Genomic DNA, 17764 nt, shown 5'->3' with positions numbered 1-17764 from the left:
CTGGTAACCATTAGTTTATCCTCTATATCTGTGAGTCTGGTTCTTTTTTGTTGTGTTCACTGGTTTGTCGTAATTTTTAGATTCCACATATAAGTGATATAATACAGTATTTGTCATTCTCTGTCTGACTTATTTCACTTAACATAATGCCCTCCAAGTCCATCCATGTTGCTGCAAATAGCAAAATTTTGTTCTTTTTTACAGCTGAGTAGTATTCCGTTGTGTATATATACTACATCTTCTTTATCCATTCATCTGTTGACCAACACTCTAATGTTACTCTTTTTTTTTTTAATTTATTTTATTAGGGAATTCCCTGGAAGTCCAGTGGTTAAGACTCCATGCTTTCACTGCCAAGGGTGTGGGTTCGATCCTTAGTCAGGGAACTAAGATCCCACAAGTCACAGGGCGTGGCCAAAAATAAATAAATACATAAATAAAATAAAATTTATTTTATTGAAGTATAGTTGATTTACAATGTGTTAATTTCTGCTGTACAGCAAAGTGATTCAGTTATACATATATATACATTCTTTTTCATATTCTTTTCCATTATGGGTTTATCACAGGATATTGAATATAGTTCCCTGTGCTATACAGTAGGACCTTGGTTTTCTTTAATTAATTAATTGTATTTTTGGCTGCATTGGGTCTTCGTTGCTGGGCGCAGGCTTTCTCTAGTTGCAGTGAGCCAGGGCTACTCTTCGTTGCGGTGCGCGGTCTTCTCATTGCGGTGGCTTCTCTTGTTGTGGAGCTCGGGCTCTAGGCATGCAGGCTTCAGTAGTTGTGGCTTACGGGCTCTAGAGCGCAGCCTCAGTAGTTGTGGCACATGGGCTTAGTTGCTTCGCGGCATGTGGGATCTTCCTGGACCAGGGCTCTGAACCCATGTCCCCTGCATTGGCAGGCAGATTCTTAACCACTGCACCACCAGGGAAGGCCAGGACCTTGTTGTTTATCCATACTATATATAATAGTTTGCTTCTGCTAATCCCAAACTCCCAGTCCATCCCTCTCCCACCCCCCTTCCCCTTGCAACCACAAGTCTGTTCTATGTGTCTGTGAGTCTGTTTCTATTTTGTAGATAAATTCATTTGTGTCATATTTTAGATTCCACATGTGATATCATATGATATTTGTCTTTGTCTGACTTATTTCACTTAGTATGATAATCTCTAGATTCATCCATGTTGCTGCAAATGGCATTATTTCATTCTTCTTTTATAGCTGAGTGGTATTCCATTGCATATATGTACCACATCTTTATCCCCTAATGTTAACTCTTTTTTTTTGTTTTTTTTGGCTGCGCCACGCGGCTTGTGGGATCTTAGTTCCCTGACCAGGGATCGAATCCGGGCCCTCAGCAGTGACAGTGTGGAGTCCTAACCACTGGACCACCAGGGAATTCCCTCCCCTGATGTTACTCTTATTCATTCCCAACGTATTTATAAGATCCTACTATGTGACATTAGGATGTTGATAGAATGTTGAAAAGATAAATGGTCATCATTAGTATGACTATAATTATTATATTATTCACTCAACCAACACTTATTGAGCACTTACTGTGTGCTAGACTGGATATATGGAAGCCGTTTTCATTATGGTGATGATGGTTCATTCAGTGAGTGAATATTTATTGAGCGCTCCTGGGACACTATGGATGGTGACGCAGACAAAGCCACTCCACTGCTCTCCTCCTAGGGAGGGCGAGAGGTATGCAACTTGAAAACCAAAAAAAATAAGGTGACCCTTGAGAATTCCCTGGCGGTCCAGTGGTTAGGACTCCACGCTTTCACTGCTGAGGGCCCAGGTTCCATCCTTGGTCAGGGAACTAGGATCCCACAAGCTGTGAGGCGTGTGTGTGTGTGTGTGTGTGTGTGTGTGTGTGTGTGTGTTGGAGAATAAATGGGGGCCTGTGAGGCAGGGAGATCAGAGAAGGAGCTGACATTTGAGAAAGTCCTGAGTGTAAATGGTAATGTGATGAGATCCCATTACTGCCAGGGACTATTTGCCGATCCCTTAACTGTGCTGAGGTTCATGGGCTTCCCATCCCTGAATTTCCACCATGATCTTCAGAGCAGGGGCAACCCAAGGGAAAGTCCCACTGCAGAGCCTGGCACAAAGCTGGTAACAGTATTGTTTCTGTTGTTGTTCGTGTGTGTGCTGGTTGAGTGCATGGGCTCTGGACCCTACGGCTTGGGCTCAAGTCCTGGGTATGCAAGCAGCCAGCTGGATGGCCTTGGGCACCTGGCTTCCCCTCCCTGGATCTCGGTTTGCACATCTATGAGATACAGTTAAAACTGCACTTTACTATAACCAACAAGGACCTACTGTATAACACAGAGAATATATTCAATATTATGTAGTAACCTATAAGGGAAAAGAATCTGAAGAATAATGTGTGTGTGTGTGTGTGTGTGTGTGTATATATATATATCATAACTGAACCACTGTGCTGTACATCTTAAACTAATATGATATTGTAAATCAACTATACTTCAATTAAAACACACACACAAATAAAATAAAAAGAAATAGGGGGGCTTCCCTGGTGGCGCAGTGGTTGAGAGTCTGCCTGCCGATGCAGGGGACACGGGTTCATGTCCCGGTCTGGGAGGATCCCACATGCCGCGGAGCGGCTGGGCCCGTGAGCCATGGTCGCTGAGCCTGTGCGTCCGGGTGTGCTCCGCAACGGGAGAGGCTCGCGTACCGCAAAAAAAAAATAGGGAGGGATCAATCAGGAACTTGGGATTACATACACACACTACTATATATAATAAGGTAGATAACCAACAAGGACCTACTGTAGAGCACAGGGAACTCTACTCAATATTCTGTGATAACCTATATGAGAAATGAATCTGAAAAAGAATGAATGTATGCATATGTATAACTGAATCACTTTGCTGTACACCTGAAACTAACACAACATTGTAAATCAACTATACTCCAATAAAATTTTTTTAAAAACCTTGCAAAATGAAAAAAGAAAAGAGAAAAAAAGGAAAAAAACCCAGAACAAAATAAAAACAAACACAGTAAAAAAATCCACGGCTCTTTCCTAATTAGGTTACAGCGCAGCTCAACTGAGTTATGACATGCAACACGATGCTTGGAACTGTGCCTGGGATGGAGCCTCCCAGCTCATCAGCTACCGTGGACCCTGGGTTACACCCCAAGATTGTTGGCAGGGAAGTTTGTGGTGGGGAGGGGAAAGGAAAGGGAAAATAAATCTCAGGCTGCCTGAGAATGATCGTGCTCCACAGAGGGAGGGAGGGTACTGCAGGGCCTCTAGGGGGAGACACTCAGCTCTCCCATGCTTAGTCCCTCCTTCACCAAACCCAGCCCCAGGTCTTTATCAGCCTCTGAAGGGGGGATGGGCATCCCCACAGGGGACCTGAGGAAGGAAGGAGAGAGTACAGCATCTATCAGAACCACCCACTGCTTCTAATATTCGCTGAGCACTTACCTTCATGTCCTCTTACAGAGAAAGAAACAGAAGCACAGAGAGGTGAAGCCACTTGCCCAAGACCACACAGCAATTGAGCCAGAATTTGAACCTGAGTTGTGGAGTTTGAGAGCTAGGTCCCAGCCCTCTTCTGTCTCATTGCAGGATACAAGCATTACTATTACTAACAATAGCTAACCCCTATTTGGTGCTCACTACACTCAGGGGCTCCCCTAAAAGTCTCCAATGTGGGAGACAATGTTCTGAGTTAGGAAACCTGTTATCTCCATTTGACAGATAGGAAAACTGAGGCTCAGAAAGAGTGAATGATTTGTACAAAAATCACCCAGCCAGCGGAGGCAGAGCTGGAAATTCTAGCCCTGCAAAGCCTAAGGTTTTAGGTTGCCTCTGCCCAAAAGAGGGGTGTCCTTCGTGCCTCGACCAGCCCCTTGCTCAGAAGGTAAACTGGGTGGATTGAGGACACTGCCAGTCCCTCGCCCCAGCCCCAGCATCATTGAACATTGCAAGGGCCCTTCTCCTGGGGCCCTCATGTTTTCAGGCAGTAAACAGAACCTAAAAGCCTGGGCCCAGCGCCCTGGAATCTGAAACTCAAGGTCTGTTTGGCTGAAAAATTCATGAGCCCAAAAGCTGCAGTGGGATCAGAGAACAGAGCAGCTCTGTGTGCCCAGCTGCCCTACTGCAGCTGCAACCTCCCCCGTCCCTAGAGGCTGAGGCCCTGCCCCAGTTCCTCCTAGATGCCTACAGGGACCTTGCCTCTAGACACCCCCCTTAATCTCTTCTCCACACCACTAAAGGCATCTCCCTGAAACTCACAGTCCTATGGCCCTCCCTCACCCTCACATAGCCCAGGGCTCCCCAATGCCCTCAAGCTGCCCTGCTTGACAAAGTTTGACCCCTGATGACCTCTCCCAGGAGGCACGCTTGAACCCATTGACTCAGACACACTGACTCCACCTGGTTCTCACTCAGCTCTCAGGCCTCCTCTTCAGAAGTCCTTTCTGACCTCCCACCCCCTGTCTTGGTCAGATCCCTCCTCTTTGCTTTCCCAAGTCTCCTGTGCCCCCATCACAACTGTGTTGCACCGTATTTTTAAAAAGCTATTTTAAAAACTTTTATTGTGCTAATATATATTTACCACATAAAATCTGCCATTTTATCCATTTTAAGTGCCAGTCCAGTAGCATTAAGTACATTCACATTGTTGCACAACCAACACTGCCACCCATTTCCTGAACTCTTTTTCTCTTTTGAAACGGAAACTCTGTCCCCAGTAAGCAATAACTCCCCATCCCGCTCCCTCCATCCCCCGCGGCATGCGGGGTCTTAGTTCTCCAACCAGGGATCGAAACTTCACCCCCTGCAGTGCAAAGGCAGAGTCCTCACCGCTGGACCGCCAGGGAATTTCCACGGAATCTATTTTTTGCTTTTTTAAATTTAATTTTATTTATCTATTTTTGGCTGCGTTGGGTCTTTGTTGCTGTGTGCGGGCTTTCTCTAGTTGCGGTGAGCGGGCTTCTCATTGCGGTGGCTTCTCTTGTTGCGGAGCACGGGCTCTAGGCGCCCAGGCTTCAGCAGTTGTGGCTCGCGGGCTCTAGAGCGCAGGCTCAGTAGTTGTGGCGCACGAGCTTAGTTGCTCCGCGGCATGTGGGATCTTCCCGGACCAGGGCTCGAACTCGTGCCCCCTGCATTGGCAGGTAGATTCTTAACCACTGGGCCACCAGGTAAGCCCCAGAATCTGTTTTTGGTTTTTTTTGCGGTACGCGGGCCTCTCACTGTTGTGGCCTCTCGCGTTGCGGAGCACAGGCTCTGGATGCGCAGGCTCAGCGGCCATGGCTCACGGGCCCAGCCGCTCCGCGGCACGTGGGATCTTCCCGGACCAGGGCACGAACTCGTGTCCCCTGCATCGGCAGGCAGACTCTCAACCACTGCGCCACCAGGGAAGCCCCCTGGAATCTATTTTTTGAAATAGAGTTTTCATTACCCAAGAAACGCATGAATACTTTCTTCCACTAAAGAGACAGAGAGAAAGATCGATAGAACATGATAGATTAGGAAAAAGTCCCCTTTGCCTCCCCTCCCCCAACCTGGTCCTTCTGACATCCCCTATAAAGTTGAAATCTTTTTCTGTTGTTATGTGCAGATGTGTGCCTGTGTGTCTGTTTGATGTACCTCTCTTTCTTTCTCTTTCTCATACCAAAGGTAACCGACTAAAAACAACTTGCTATAATTACTCACCAATAGGACCTGAAAGCCTAGCTGAGCTACTCTGCAGGGTTATGGCTGAGGGGTGTGGAATGTATGTGGAATTTGAAGTTAGCCTTCACGTGTTCAAATTCTTGTTCAGCTCAGTGCTCACTAACTGTGTGTTTGTGGGTAAATTAGTTACCCTCTCTGTGTCACTTTCTGCAGCTGGAAAATGGTTGCAAGGAGTAACACAAAATACTTAATAAATTGCTTAATCTCCCTGTGTCATTTTCCCCAATGGGAAACAGGTGATAAAGATTTAATGAAAAGCACTTAATACCTCACCTGATGCTGACTAATCTCCCTAAACATTTACTCTTGCACTAACCTGCAGGGCCACCTCCTTCTTTCTTAAACTATTGAGATATTTCCCACTATTAAAATGTAACACATATTAAGAAAGGGCAGAAGTCAAGTAACTGTGACAAACTGAACCCATCTGTTTAACCACATCCCCTGTTTCTGTTTCTGCCCCCGCAGGAAGTCACCCTATGGCCTTTCCTGCCAATCACTACCAACAGCAAAGGCCACCTCTGATCCATGTTCCATGGGTTGATTAGCTATGCCTGTTCTAGAACTTCATATCAAAGTCTCTGGCCTTTTTCACTGGGCATAATGTCTTTTTTTTTTTTTTTAGATTCATCCATGCTGTGGCAGTTACCAATAATAGTTCATTCCTTCTTCTTGCCGAGGAGTATTCCATGGTATGGATGGACCATAGTTTGACGAACCATTCACCCGTTGATGGACACTGGACACTTGGGTTGCTTCAAGCTAGGAGCCATTATGAATAAAGCTATTACAGAGCTGCTATGAACATTTGCATACACATTTTGCGGGTTTCTTTTCTATTCTTTCTTTTTTTAGTGGTTTTGGTTTTATTTTTCTTGGGTAAATACTTAGGAGTAGAATGTCTGGGTCATATGGTTGATGCCCGTTTATAAGAAACTATCAGATCTTTTTTCCAAGTAGTTGTACCATTTTACATTCCCACCAGCAGTGTAGGAGAGCCCCATTTGGTCCAGATACTAACTAACACTCGGTACCCTCAGTATTTTGAGTTTTAGCTATTCCAATGAGTATGTAGTGGTGTTATTATCAAGTTTTAATTTGCATTTCCCTAATGATTTCATTCTATTCATCCATTGTATGGTGTTCTCTTGTTGTGTTGTGTTGTATGCACCCCTCAATTGGTGGACATACATGTTCTCCACCATTTTTTACAAGAACTCCCAAAACTGCAGGTAACACCTTTTGGCACGTACTCGCCGTGCATATGGTTTCTCCAGGATCAGTGGCAGAGAGGAATCGTATAGGGTGAACACGGTTTGGATTTAATCTTTCTGTCAGAGAGCATTCTGACCCACAGCATCAGCTCACCCCGCTTGATGTTACCAAACTCTAAAATTCTTGCCAATCTGATGAATGAAAAATAGCATCTTTTTGTCTGTTCACTCGCACACAGTCGACACTCAATATCTATCTAGCGAATGAGTGGATGGATAGACTGAATGAATGACGACTGCTCCTTGCCCACTAAACGAACCTAGAGGGTCTCTCGAGAACCCAGATAGGAAACAAAGGTTGGGGCTCCACCCCTTCCCGAGCTCGACCCCGCCCATGGGTCACGCCCCCACCCGCTCGGGACTCCCATTGGTGGGGTCGCGAGGGGATGACCAGGTGCGAGGGGCGGGCCCGGACCCGGGGCGGGGCGCTGCAGCCCGCGGAGCCTCTCGCCCTGCCGGGCTGGGGTCGCGCTGGCTCAGACTCCCCTCCCCGCCCGCCGCGGCCATGGTGGACGAGCGGAAGGACGGAGCCTACGGTAGGAGCCGCCTCTGGCCCGCGGCCGCCTCTGCTGAGTTCGGGGGCCTTGGTGGGGGGAGACATCCGAGATCTTAAACAGCCGCGCTGCAGCTGGGGGCCTCCTGCTTCCCGGCCTTGCATCCTGCTCTGCGCCGAGCCCACACCCACCTGCTCCCGCCAGGTCGCCCTGCATCCCCTCTCGGGAGCCCCTGCTCCCCCTCCAGCTGATGGGCCGGGACACACGGCGCATGCTCCGCCCGGGGAGGTCCCGTTATCTGGGCAGCTCGATGCAGGGTGGGGGAGGGGAGGCACGGCGACCGGGGCTCGGAAAAGGACCAGGGCCCCAACCTCCCCAAATCCTCCTCTTCCAATTCCCTTTATCCACTTCTTCCTCCTGCTCACACTCCCTTAGAAGTAGCCGTTCCGGGCTTTCGGCCAGATGGGGAAACTGAGGCAAGACTAGGCAGACCCACTGCTGGGGTGGGAGGCGATCGGGTCTCGCCCGCCGTCTGGGAAGGGCGGAAACAAGGGCGCCACCGGCGAAGGGACAGGAAGGAAACAGGAAACAATTGAGAAACTTTCCCCGCCCTGTGCAAGGAGCCGGGGGCGCTCGCTCCCATTTCGAGGGGTCCCAGCGACGGGACCCCCTCCCGCGAACCTCTGAGGGCGGCCTCTGGGCCTATGGGATGGGGCAAAGATGAGGCTTCCTCCCCACCCACGCCCTGCAGAGCTTCCCTTCCCAGGGTTCCACGGAGGGGTGTGCGGTCCTCAGTTTCTCTTTTCTCCTCCATTTTGGGTCCCCAGGGCTCAGGTGGGCACACGGCCCACGTGGCACTGCCTTGAGCTAAAGGCGCTCTGCCACCCCTCCTTGTGTGTCTGAAACTTCCTGGAAACTGTGAGACCGAAGGGCCTTGGGGAGGGGGCCGGAAACCGCTCAAAAATAATCAAGAAAAACGAGCTGGTTAGAGCTGTGCCTCCCTCCCCCCAGGGACTGTGGCCTTCAGAGGCTGCAAAGAGAGACAGATAGGGGAGGCTGGGTTCTCCCTGCCCAGCCCAGCCAAGGGCCTGGCAACTGCACAGTCTCTCCCCTCTCTGCTTGAAGCTGCCAGCCCAGACCTCCTGAGGGGCCCCCTTGCTCTTGGTTTTGGCCCAAGCCCCAGACCCTGTGGCTGCCCGTGCTGTGCGTCCCTTCGGTGTGGCTGGCTGTCTCTGATCTGGGATTCTCTGCCTGGGGTCCTCCCTGCCTGTGGGCAGCACCTGAGGGATCTTTGGTCTCCCTGAGGCAAGCCTGGGGGCAGAGTGGACAATGATTTGATTCACCCAGCCTTGAATTTGGCCAGAGGGAGCCAGCCATGCATGGTCTTGCCAGGAACACACAGGAGGCAGGGGACCTATGTGCCCAACAGACCTTGTGCTGGGCACTAGAAGCACATTCCATCGACAAATATGTATTGAGCATCCTTCAGGCAGTGTCTAGACACGGAGAACACAGCAGTCAACAGAGTGGAAAAATTCTTGAATAAATACGTAATTTTAGGTAGGAGTGTGTGTGTATGTGTGGTGGGGGGAGGATCATCTGGGATTATTTTAGGTGACCAAGGGCTGGAGGTTGAGCCAGCCATGGGAAGATTTAAGCAAAATGTGGCAGAGGGAACAGCAAACAAACCACACAGTTGCTTAATTATTTCTCTCTGTGAGGCTGGAGAGTGTGAGATGGAGACTTCAGCTGGGTCTTGCAGCCAGGCCCTCACCTCCTCCAGAGGGGCCACATGGCTTGAATCCTCAGAGTGGGCGGGGGGTGGTGGTGTCTTGCTTAGTTTGTAAGTAGTCCATTCTCATTAGAACCAAAAACCTAGGGCCCTTGCTCTGCCCTGTGAAATCAGATAACAAGATTTCCTTTGGGAACAGTGTGGTTTGGAAAGAGTGGCTCACAAATCCTCCCCTGTACCCCAGTGCCTTCCCATCAGTCATTGTGAATTTAGTGGGTGATATCAGACAGACATAGGCTCAAATCCTGGTTGGTTCTGATACATACAAGCTGTGTGGCCATGTGTGAGTTGGTGACCTCTCTGAGACTCTGTATCCTCATCTGTAGGGCTGGGCAGACTGTACTGGCTGGTGGGAAGTGTTTTGCACAGTGCCTGGTAAGCTGTACGTGCTCAGGAGGGCTCTGGGACTGGTGATACTGGGGACATGGATTTTTCCATGAGCTGCTGGAGAAGCAGCCCTATCTGTTGAGGCACATACTTGGACAAGACTGGGCAGGACAGAAAGCTCCTTCCCTATCAGACACCATATCTAGAGGAAGGCAGCGTCTCTGAGGAAGCCAGGAAATGGCTCCCGGCCCCGACGGATGTCAGCAAGGGGCACTGCCATCCTTCCCAGCCCACTCTTGGCATGAGCAGTATGGAAAAAGATTCTAGAACCTAAAACAATAGACTCTGATGGGGTTCGGGGACTGGGAAAAAAGTCATGGTGCTTGTTTTAAAAGCAGATTCCATGGCTCATTCGCTAGAGAGTTCAACTCAGCCAGCAGTAGGGCTCTGGCATCTGAATTGTTAAAAATATTGTGGAAGAGGGTATTGTTAATTGTAACTTTTGCAGGGGAAGAGATAATACATTCACATGCTTCAAAAAACAAAAGATAACAAGCTTTATCATGAAAACTCTCCCTCTTGCTCCCTCTCCCAACATCACACTTCATTCTTGGGATGCATCAGTATTACAACATCTTGTGTTTTCTTCCAAAGTCTAGGCCTTAGACCTTTGCATGCAATTATATACATATTCTTTATTTAGTGGCTTTTTTCCCCTTTTACAAAAATGTCAGCAAATCCCTAGAGTACTAGCTTCATGAGGCAAGAAGGCATGTCTGTTTGGTTTGAAGGTGTATCCACAGTGCCTGGCACATAGCACATAGTAGGTGCTCAACAAATGTTTGTTGAATGAAAAGGTGTTTGTTTCACATCATGTTGCTTTTTTTTTCCTTTTTCTTAATATATGTCAGAGATGATCCCTTTCTCACATCAGCACCTGGAAACCCTCCTCAATCTTTGCTGATGGTTGCATTAAGCTGTGCATTTGTGGGTGGACCCTCTTATATTGAACCAATCAAGCGGAATATTTTAAACATTTTTTTTAAGATGAAATTTCATTTTATTTATTTAATATATTTTGGCCCTGCCGTGTAGCTTGCAGGATCTCAGTTCCCCGACCAGGGATCAAATCTGGGCCATAGCAGTGACAGCACCAAATCCTAACCACTAGGCCACCAGAGAACTCCCTAAAGTTTTTATTGAAGTAGAAAATTCATACGTAAAAGGGTATAGATTCTAAATGTATGAGGTAACCAGCATCTAGATCAGGTAAAAAATATTACCAGCTTCCTGAATCCCCTCATGCCCAAGGAGGGCCTATCATTATTTTTTTTTTATTTTTTTGTTTTTATTTTTTTAATTTTATTTTTGGCTGCATACGGTATTTGTTTTTCTCTTTTTGGCTGCGTTTGGTCTTCGTTGCTGCACTCGGGCTTTCTTTAGTTGTAGCGAGCGGGGGCTACTCTTCCTTGCAGTGCATGGGCTTCTCATTGCGGTGGCTTTTCTTGTTGCGGAGCACGGGCTCTAGGCGTGCAGGTTCAGTAGTTGTGGCTCGCAGGCTCTAGAGTGCAGGCTCAGTAGTTGTGGCGCACGGGCTTCATTGCTCAGCGGCATGTGGGATCTTACCCGACCAGGGCTCGAACCCGTATCTCCTGCATTGGCAGGCGGATTCTTAACCACTGTGCCACCAGGGAAGCCCGAGCGCCTATCGTTATTAATATATTTTTTTAAATTTTTGTGGTAAAATACATAACATAAAATTTACCATCTAAACCATTTTTAAGGGTATAGCTCAGTAGTATAAGGTATTGTTATTACATTGTTGCACTGTGGCCTGTTTTTGTAAAGCCAATGGACTAAGAATGGCTCTTGTATTTTTAAAGCGTTCTTAGAAGAATATGTGATAGAGATGACATTTGAACCAGAAAGCTTATAATTTTTAATACCTGGCCCTTAGAAAAAATTTGTAGATCTGTTGTAAGAACCTTCTCATCACTCCAGAAAGTTCTCTCCTGCCCCTTCCCAGTCAATCCCCAATGGGAGAATAATAATAATAATTATAATTATTATTATTATTTTGACCACACCACGCAGCTTGCGGGATCTTAGTTCCCCCACCAGGGATTGAACCTGGGCCACGGCAGTGAAAGTGCCAAGTCCTAACCACTGGACAACCAGGGATTTCCCAGGGAGGATTATTTTAAAACAGGATTTGAAGTTCTTTTATAACAAAAGTAATATATTCTCTCTGCTGGGCTGGGGGTAAGGGCTGAAAATTAAAAATAAGCCCTCAACCGCATAGAAGATTTTAGCTTTCCAAGTGAAAGAACCCTTCACATACCCTCAGCTAGCTGTCCTCACCCCAGAGGTAAGACAGCCAAGAAGACTCTTTCCAGAGCTTAGACTATTTATTTCTGTGTGTATGTGTGGCATCTGTATATTTTTAAAGCTCCTCAGGCTGGTTTAATGAGAAAGGGTACTGTTCCTAGGGTGGGCTACTATGTTCCCTTGTGAGATGAAGAGCCTTGCAGTTGCAAAACAATGTCTAATTATGTTAGTTTGTGAAATAGCAAAGTGAGGAACAGGTAACAAAACAGGGGGGATGAGGGATAAACATCTAGAAATCTGCTTAGGTATGTGCCCTGTGGACAGTGTCTAGAAGGGAAACCAGTGAGAGGAACTGCCCCCAGGGAGAGGAAGTGAGGGCTCTGGGCCAGGGGTGAGAGGGAGAGGAATTTTTCTTAGTCCAAAGGCTTGTTCTGCCTGAAGTTTTTTTTTGTTTTAGTCTTGATAAGCATACAGTTTACTTAACATAAGCAAGTTCATTCATAACTTCCTTCAGCAAACATTTATTGTGCAGGTACCATGTGCCAGGTTCTGTCCTAGACCCTGGAGATCCAGCACTTGTCAAGCTGAAATTGTAGAAAGGAACCCAGACAAGATACTAAGATGAATGGGGAAGATTCTCACAATGTCAGAGAAGGTGCTCTGGAGAAAAGTTTAGCAGCAGGGAGGGATAGGCGTGATCTATAGGGCCTGGAAGCAGGGTTTAAAATTTCAAACAGGATCAGAGAAGGTCATACTGAGGTGACCAGAGGAGTGAGAGAGGGAGCTGGATAGAATGTTTCAGGCAGTGGGCAAGGCATGTGCAAAGGCCCTGGGGCTGGAGCGTGTCTGGTGTGTTTGAGGAGCAGCCAAGAGGCGCGTGTGGCTGGAGTGGAGAGATCAAGGGGGTAGAATGGGAGGAGGTGGGGGCGGAGAGGGGATGGGCAGAGTGTACAGGGCTTTGTGGATCATGGGAGGACTTGGGCTTCTGTTCTTTTTTTTTTTTTTTTTTGGCCGTGCCACGTGGCTTACAGAATCTTTGTTCCCCCCACCAGGGATTGAACCTGGGCAGTGAAAGTGCAAAGTCCTAACCACTAGACCACTGGACTGCCAGGGAATTCCCTGGGTTTCCGTTCTGAGAGAGGTGGGAGTCATTGAGTTCTGAGCAGAGGAGGGACCTAGCCTGACTCAGGGGTTCACAGGTACCCCCTGGCCTTTCTGGGGTGCAATGGCAGAAGCCAGGAAACCAGACCAGAGGTGATAGCGCTAGTCAAGGGACATGAATCGCCTTGTAGCAAGGTGCTAAATAAATGAACACATCTACAAAAAAGTTAAGCAGAGTTCTGACTCTCAGCCAGGTCCTGGAACCCAGGATTGGCTCCGTTCCAGTCCCAGCTCCGTTCTTCTAGCTCTGTACTTGCAGAGACCTTTAGTATCCCTGAACCTTTCATATCTGTACCTTTTGCATATCTGAGCCTCAATTTCTCCATCCAGAAAATGGGGTTAATGACAGTATCAGCTCCCTCTCGGGGCTGCCTCAAGGGTTCAGTGAACTCATGTGGGTATAGCGCTTAGCTCAGAGCTGGGTCTACAGTAAATGCTTAGTTAATCGGAGTTATTCACAGAGCACACATTTCAAGAGCATGGTATAGATAACCAACAAGGAACTCTGCTCAATACTGTGTAATAACCTAAATGGGAAAAGAATTTGAAAAAGAATAGATAGGTGTATATGTATAATGGAATCATTCCGCTGTACACCTGAAACTAACACAACATTGTTAATCAACTATACTCCAATATAAAATAAAAATTGAGAGAATTCCCTGGCAGTCCAGTGGTTAGGACTCTGCGCTTTCACTGCCAAGGGAGGGCCTGGGTTCGATCCCTGGTCAGGGAACTAAGATCCCACAAGCCTCGCAGTGCGACCAAAAACAATTGAAAAAATTTTTGGAAAAAAAAAAAAAAAAAAGAGCATGGTGTCAGGACCAGAGTTCAAAATCTCAGCTCCTGCCAGCTGTGTGATTTCAGACAAGTCACAAAGCATCTCTGTGCCTCCATTTCTTCATTGTGCCATCTGTCCTCAGAGCCTCGTTGAAAGGATAAAATGGATTCCTAGAAGGAAATAACTGCTTTGGTGCCCGGCACACAGCAGGTGCTCTATCTTTGGTCCTATCATGGTGGCCAGTAGAATCACTTCTAGCTTTCCTACCCCAACCTTTTGTCAAAGGGATTTTTCTGGGCAGCTGGGATGCCTATTACCCAGGCAGAGATTTCTGGGAAGGCAGTGGTGAGCTGGCCTGGCTGCATGGGCGAGGCCTTTGGCTGTTGTAGGCTTTGGGGACTTGGCCTGTATCCAGAAGCCTCAGACTGGGTGGCACTTGATGTCCTGGCACGAGCATTGTGACTGGGTAGCTTGTATCTGTTTCCTTATCTCCTACACCCACTGAACCCGGTGGGCCGGCCTTCGTACTCAGCAAGGCTGGGACCCAACGGCCGCCTCCCCTCCCCGATCCTGGTCTAACGGTCCGACTTTCCCATGCCTTCTCCCCCACCACTGTCACATCTTCAGCTCTGCCTCTGCCAGTATCTGCCCACAAAAGGCCTGGGTTGGAGCCAGAGGGACCTTGGTTTGATTCAGAGCTCCATCCCTCACCAGCTATGTGGTCTGAGCACGTGGCCTCAGTTTGCCCCCTCTGTCAAATGGTACCGTGCTCCTGGTTAGCATTTCTTTTTTCTTATTTTTTTGTTTTCTTTTGGCTGTGCCGTGGCTTGCGGGATCTTAGTTCCCTGACCAGGGATCAAACCCGAGCCCTCGGCAGTGAAAGCGAGTCCCAACCACTGGACCACCAGGGAATTCCCCTGGTTACCATTCCTTAAAGCCTTGTACCCCAGACCTGTGCTAAGTGCTTTTTGAGCACCAAGCCCTGGCAACAGCTACCAGTAAATGCAAGGATGAGTCCCATTCTCCACACAGGAAAACGTTAGCCTGGAGAGGGAAAGGGCTTGTCAATTTCCCCACCCACATTACCGGGAATGGATGACATGCCTTTACCACTGCCGGTTGTTATAAGCAGAGCACATGAAACATGCTGGCACAGACTTGGGCTCAACACGTGTGGGTTGATGGCTTAGAGACCAGGGGGCAGCGAACTTCTGTAAAGGGCCAGAGAGTCAATATTTTCACATACAATCTATGCCTGCTACTCGAGTCTGCCATAGACCACAGACAACATGAAAGCAAGCAGCCGTCAACAATACGAAAACGGGGACTTCCCTGGTGGTGCAGTGGTTAAGAATCCGCCTGCCAATGCAGGGGACACGGGTTCGAGCCCTGGTCTGAGAAGATCCCACAAACCACGGAGCAACTAAACCCGTGCGCCACAACCATTGGAGCCTGCTCTCTAGAGCCCGCGAGCCACAATTACTGAGCCCTCGTGCCACAGCTACTGAAGCCCGCGTGCTTAGAGCCCGTGCTCTGCAACAAGAGAAGCCACCGCAATGAGAAGCACGTGCACGGCAATGAAGAGTAGCCCCTGCTTGCCACAATTAGAGAAAGCCCGGGCACAGCAATGAAGACCCAATGCAGCCAAAAATAAACAAAATAAATTTGTTAAAAAAAAAAAACAATATGAAAACGAATGAGCTGGCTGTGTGCCAAGCAAACTTGATTTATAGCCACTGACATTTGAGTTTCACATGACAAAATAGTCTTCCTTTGATGTTTTTCAGCCACTTAATGGAAAGACCATTCCTAGTGCTGAGCCATATGAAAGCATGGTGGATGGATTTGCCCCACAGGGGACGGATGGTTTGTCAACCCCTGGCCTAAATGGTTAAGACACCGTGGTAGGGACTTCCCTGGCTGTCCAGTGGTTAAGACTTCACCTTCCAGTGCAGGGGGTGTGGGTTCGATCCCTGGTCGGGGAGCTAAGATCCCACATGCTTTGCAGCCAGAAAACCAAAACATAAAACAGAAGCAATATTGTAACAAGTTCAATAAAGACTTTAAAAATGGTCCACGTCAAAAGAAAAAAAAAAGACGCTGTGGTAGGCAGGATAATGGTCCCCCCAAAAGACGTCCATGTCCTAGTTCCTGGAACCTATGAATATGTTACCATACACGCATAAGGCACTTTGCAGATGGGACTAAATTTAGGATCATGAGATGGGGAGATTATTCTGTATTATCCAGGTGGCCCCAAGGACAAGGGTCCTTATAAAGAAAAGAGGGGGACTTCCCTGGCTGTCCAGTGGTTAAGTCTCTGCGCTTCCACTGCAGGGGGCGTGTGTTCGATCCTTGGTCAGGGAACTAAGATCCTGCATGCCACGCGGTGTGGCCACAAAGAAGAAAAGAGGGAGGCAGGGGAGTCAGGAGAAGATGTAGCAATGGAAGCGGATGTGGGCTTAATGAGAATGCTGGCTTTGAGGATGGAGGAGGAGGCCACGAGCCGAGGAATGAGGGAGGCTTCTAGAAGCTGGAATAGGCAAGGAAACGCAGCCCGGCCAGCACCCTGATTTTAGCCTAGTGAGATTCACTTTGGACATCTGATCTCTAGAACCATAAGATAATAAATTTGTGTTTTGAACCACCAAGTTGGTGTTAATTACTTACAGCAGCCATAGAAAACACTAACTCAGGAGCTGGGTGGCCCAGCTCTGTTGCTCACCATCTTTGTGGCCACCAGCATGTGTTTCTCTCTGGGCCTCAGTTTCTGCATCTGTCAAATGGGGGTAATGATGGGATCAACCTCACAAAGTTGCTATAAGGGTGAGCTGAGGTAAACCGTGTAACGTTTTAGAAAAGTGCCTGGCACACAGTAAACGGGTCAGAAATATGGAGGCACTGGGGCATTCCACTGTTATTATTTTGCAGCATTTTTGCAAAGATTCAGCAAGTTTCCATCCTCAGGCTCAATTATCAAACCATTAGTATTTGCCTTGCCCCTCCCTCCGTCCCCACTTGGCTAATGTTAAAATGAGTTAATGGAACCCATCAGATGACAGTACCATTGTTCCCTCTTATATTTCCTGAGCCACCCACAAGGCAATGCCCTGAGCCAAGGCTACACCAGGTGCCTCTCTGCTTCTTTAGTTCCATCTCAAAGAGGGATAACTCAAGTTCACACAGGAAGGCCATAGCCCATCTGTCCCATCCACGGCCACCAATTTCCCTGAGAGCTGTCTGAAACTTCCCCATGTGTCTTCCCCTCCCCAGCCCGGCCTCATCATGCTCCTGTTCAGACACCCTCAGTGGCTCCCACTAATTCATCAAAATTGGAGTAGGGACTGACCACTTGTTGCTTGGTGACTGGGGGAGCCACTTCCTCTCCGTGAGCCTCGGTTTCCTCCGCTGTAAAATTGATGTGTTTTGGCTGCACCGTGCGGCTTGTGGGATCTTAGATCCCCGACCAGGGATTGAACCTGGACCCTCGGCAGTGAAAGCGCTGAGTCCTAACCACTGGACCGCCAGGCAATTCCCTAAAATGGGTTGTTGATAGGATCACCCGTATTGTAAAGAGCTCGGCGCCAGTGTCTGAAAGATATTCCTTGGTTCTTAACCGCTGGACTGCCAGGGAAGTCCCAGCCCCAGCTGTTCTTATCTGATGGTTCCCACTGCCAGTTTGGCCGACGTAAGAAACTTCCGGCACTCCTTTCGCTCTTCCCCCACCCACCTTACCTGTCTCACCTGCTATCAGATGGTAGAAGTATGCTCTTGTGTTTTCCCATCCTACTTGTCATAGTTTTGAGTTTTATATATTTGCATGATTAATCCACGTGGAATTTGTTTTGCTATGTGGTGGGAGTGGAGTTAACTTTATCTTCT

The 17764-nt window shown here is 48.1% G+C and overlaps 1 protein-coding gene and 1 non-coding gene across 2 annotated transcripts in view; one reads left to right on the top strand and one right to left on the bottom strand.

Annotated features, from left to right (window-relative positions):
- Positions 1 to 1328: 1328 nt before the first annotated feature.
- Positions 1329 to 1401, bottom strand: TRNAD-GUC (transfer RNA aspartic acid (anticodon GUC)). Its single transcript has one exon. It is a non-coding gene; the product is annotated as a tRNA-Asp (tRNA).
- Positions 1402 to 7409: 6008 nt separating this feature from the next.
- The window catches only part of SLC44A2 (solute carrier family 44 member 2 (CTL2 blood group)), a 28445-nt gene continuing 18090 nt past the window's right edge, over positions 7410 to 17764 (top strand). The window contains exon 1 of the mRNA XM_022557199.3: positions 7410 to 7535. Within this exon, the coding sequence (XP_022412907.1) occupies positions 7505 to 7535 (31 nt within the window). The 5' untranslated portion in view covers positions 7410 to 7504. The remainder of the gene's footprint in view (positions 7536 to 17764) is intronic.

Source organism: Delphinapterus leucas, unplaced genomic scaffold, assembly GCF_059928025.1.
Source record: "Delphinapterus leucas isolate spDelLeu-1000000601 "Yukka" unplaced genomic scaffold, BTC_Dleu_Yukka2 spDelLeu_asBTCV2_sq25, whole genome shotgun sequence".
Lineage (NCBI taxonomy): Eukaryota > Metazoa > Chordata > Mammalia > Artiodactyla > Monodontidae > Delphinapterus > Delphinapterus leucas.
Note: the sequence above shows the minus strand (reverse complement) of the source record. Positions and strands in the feature narration are given on the sequence as shown.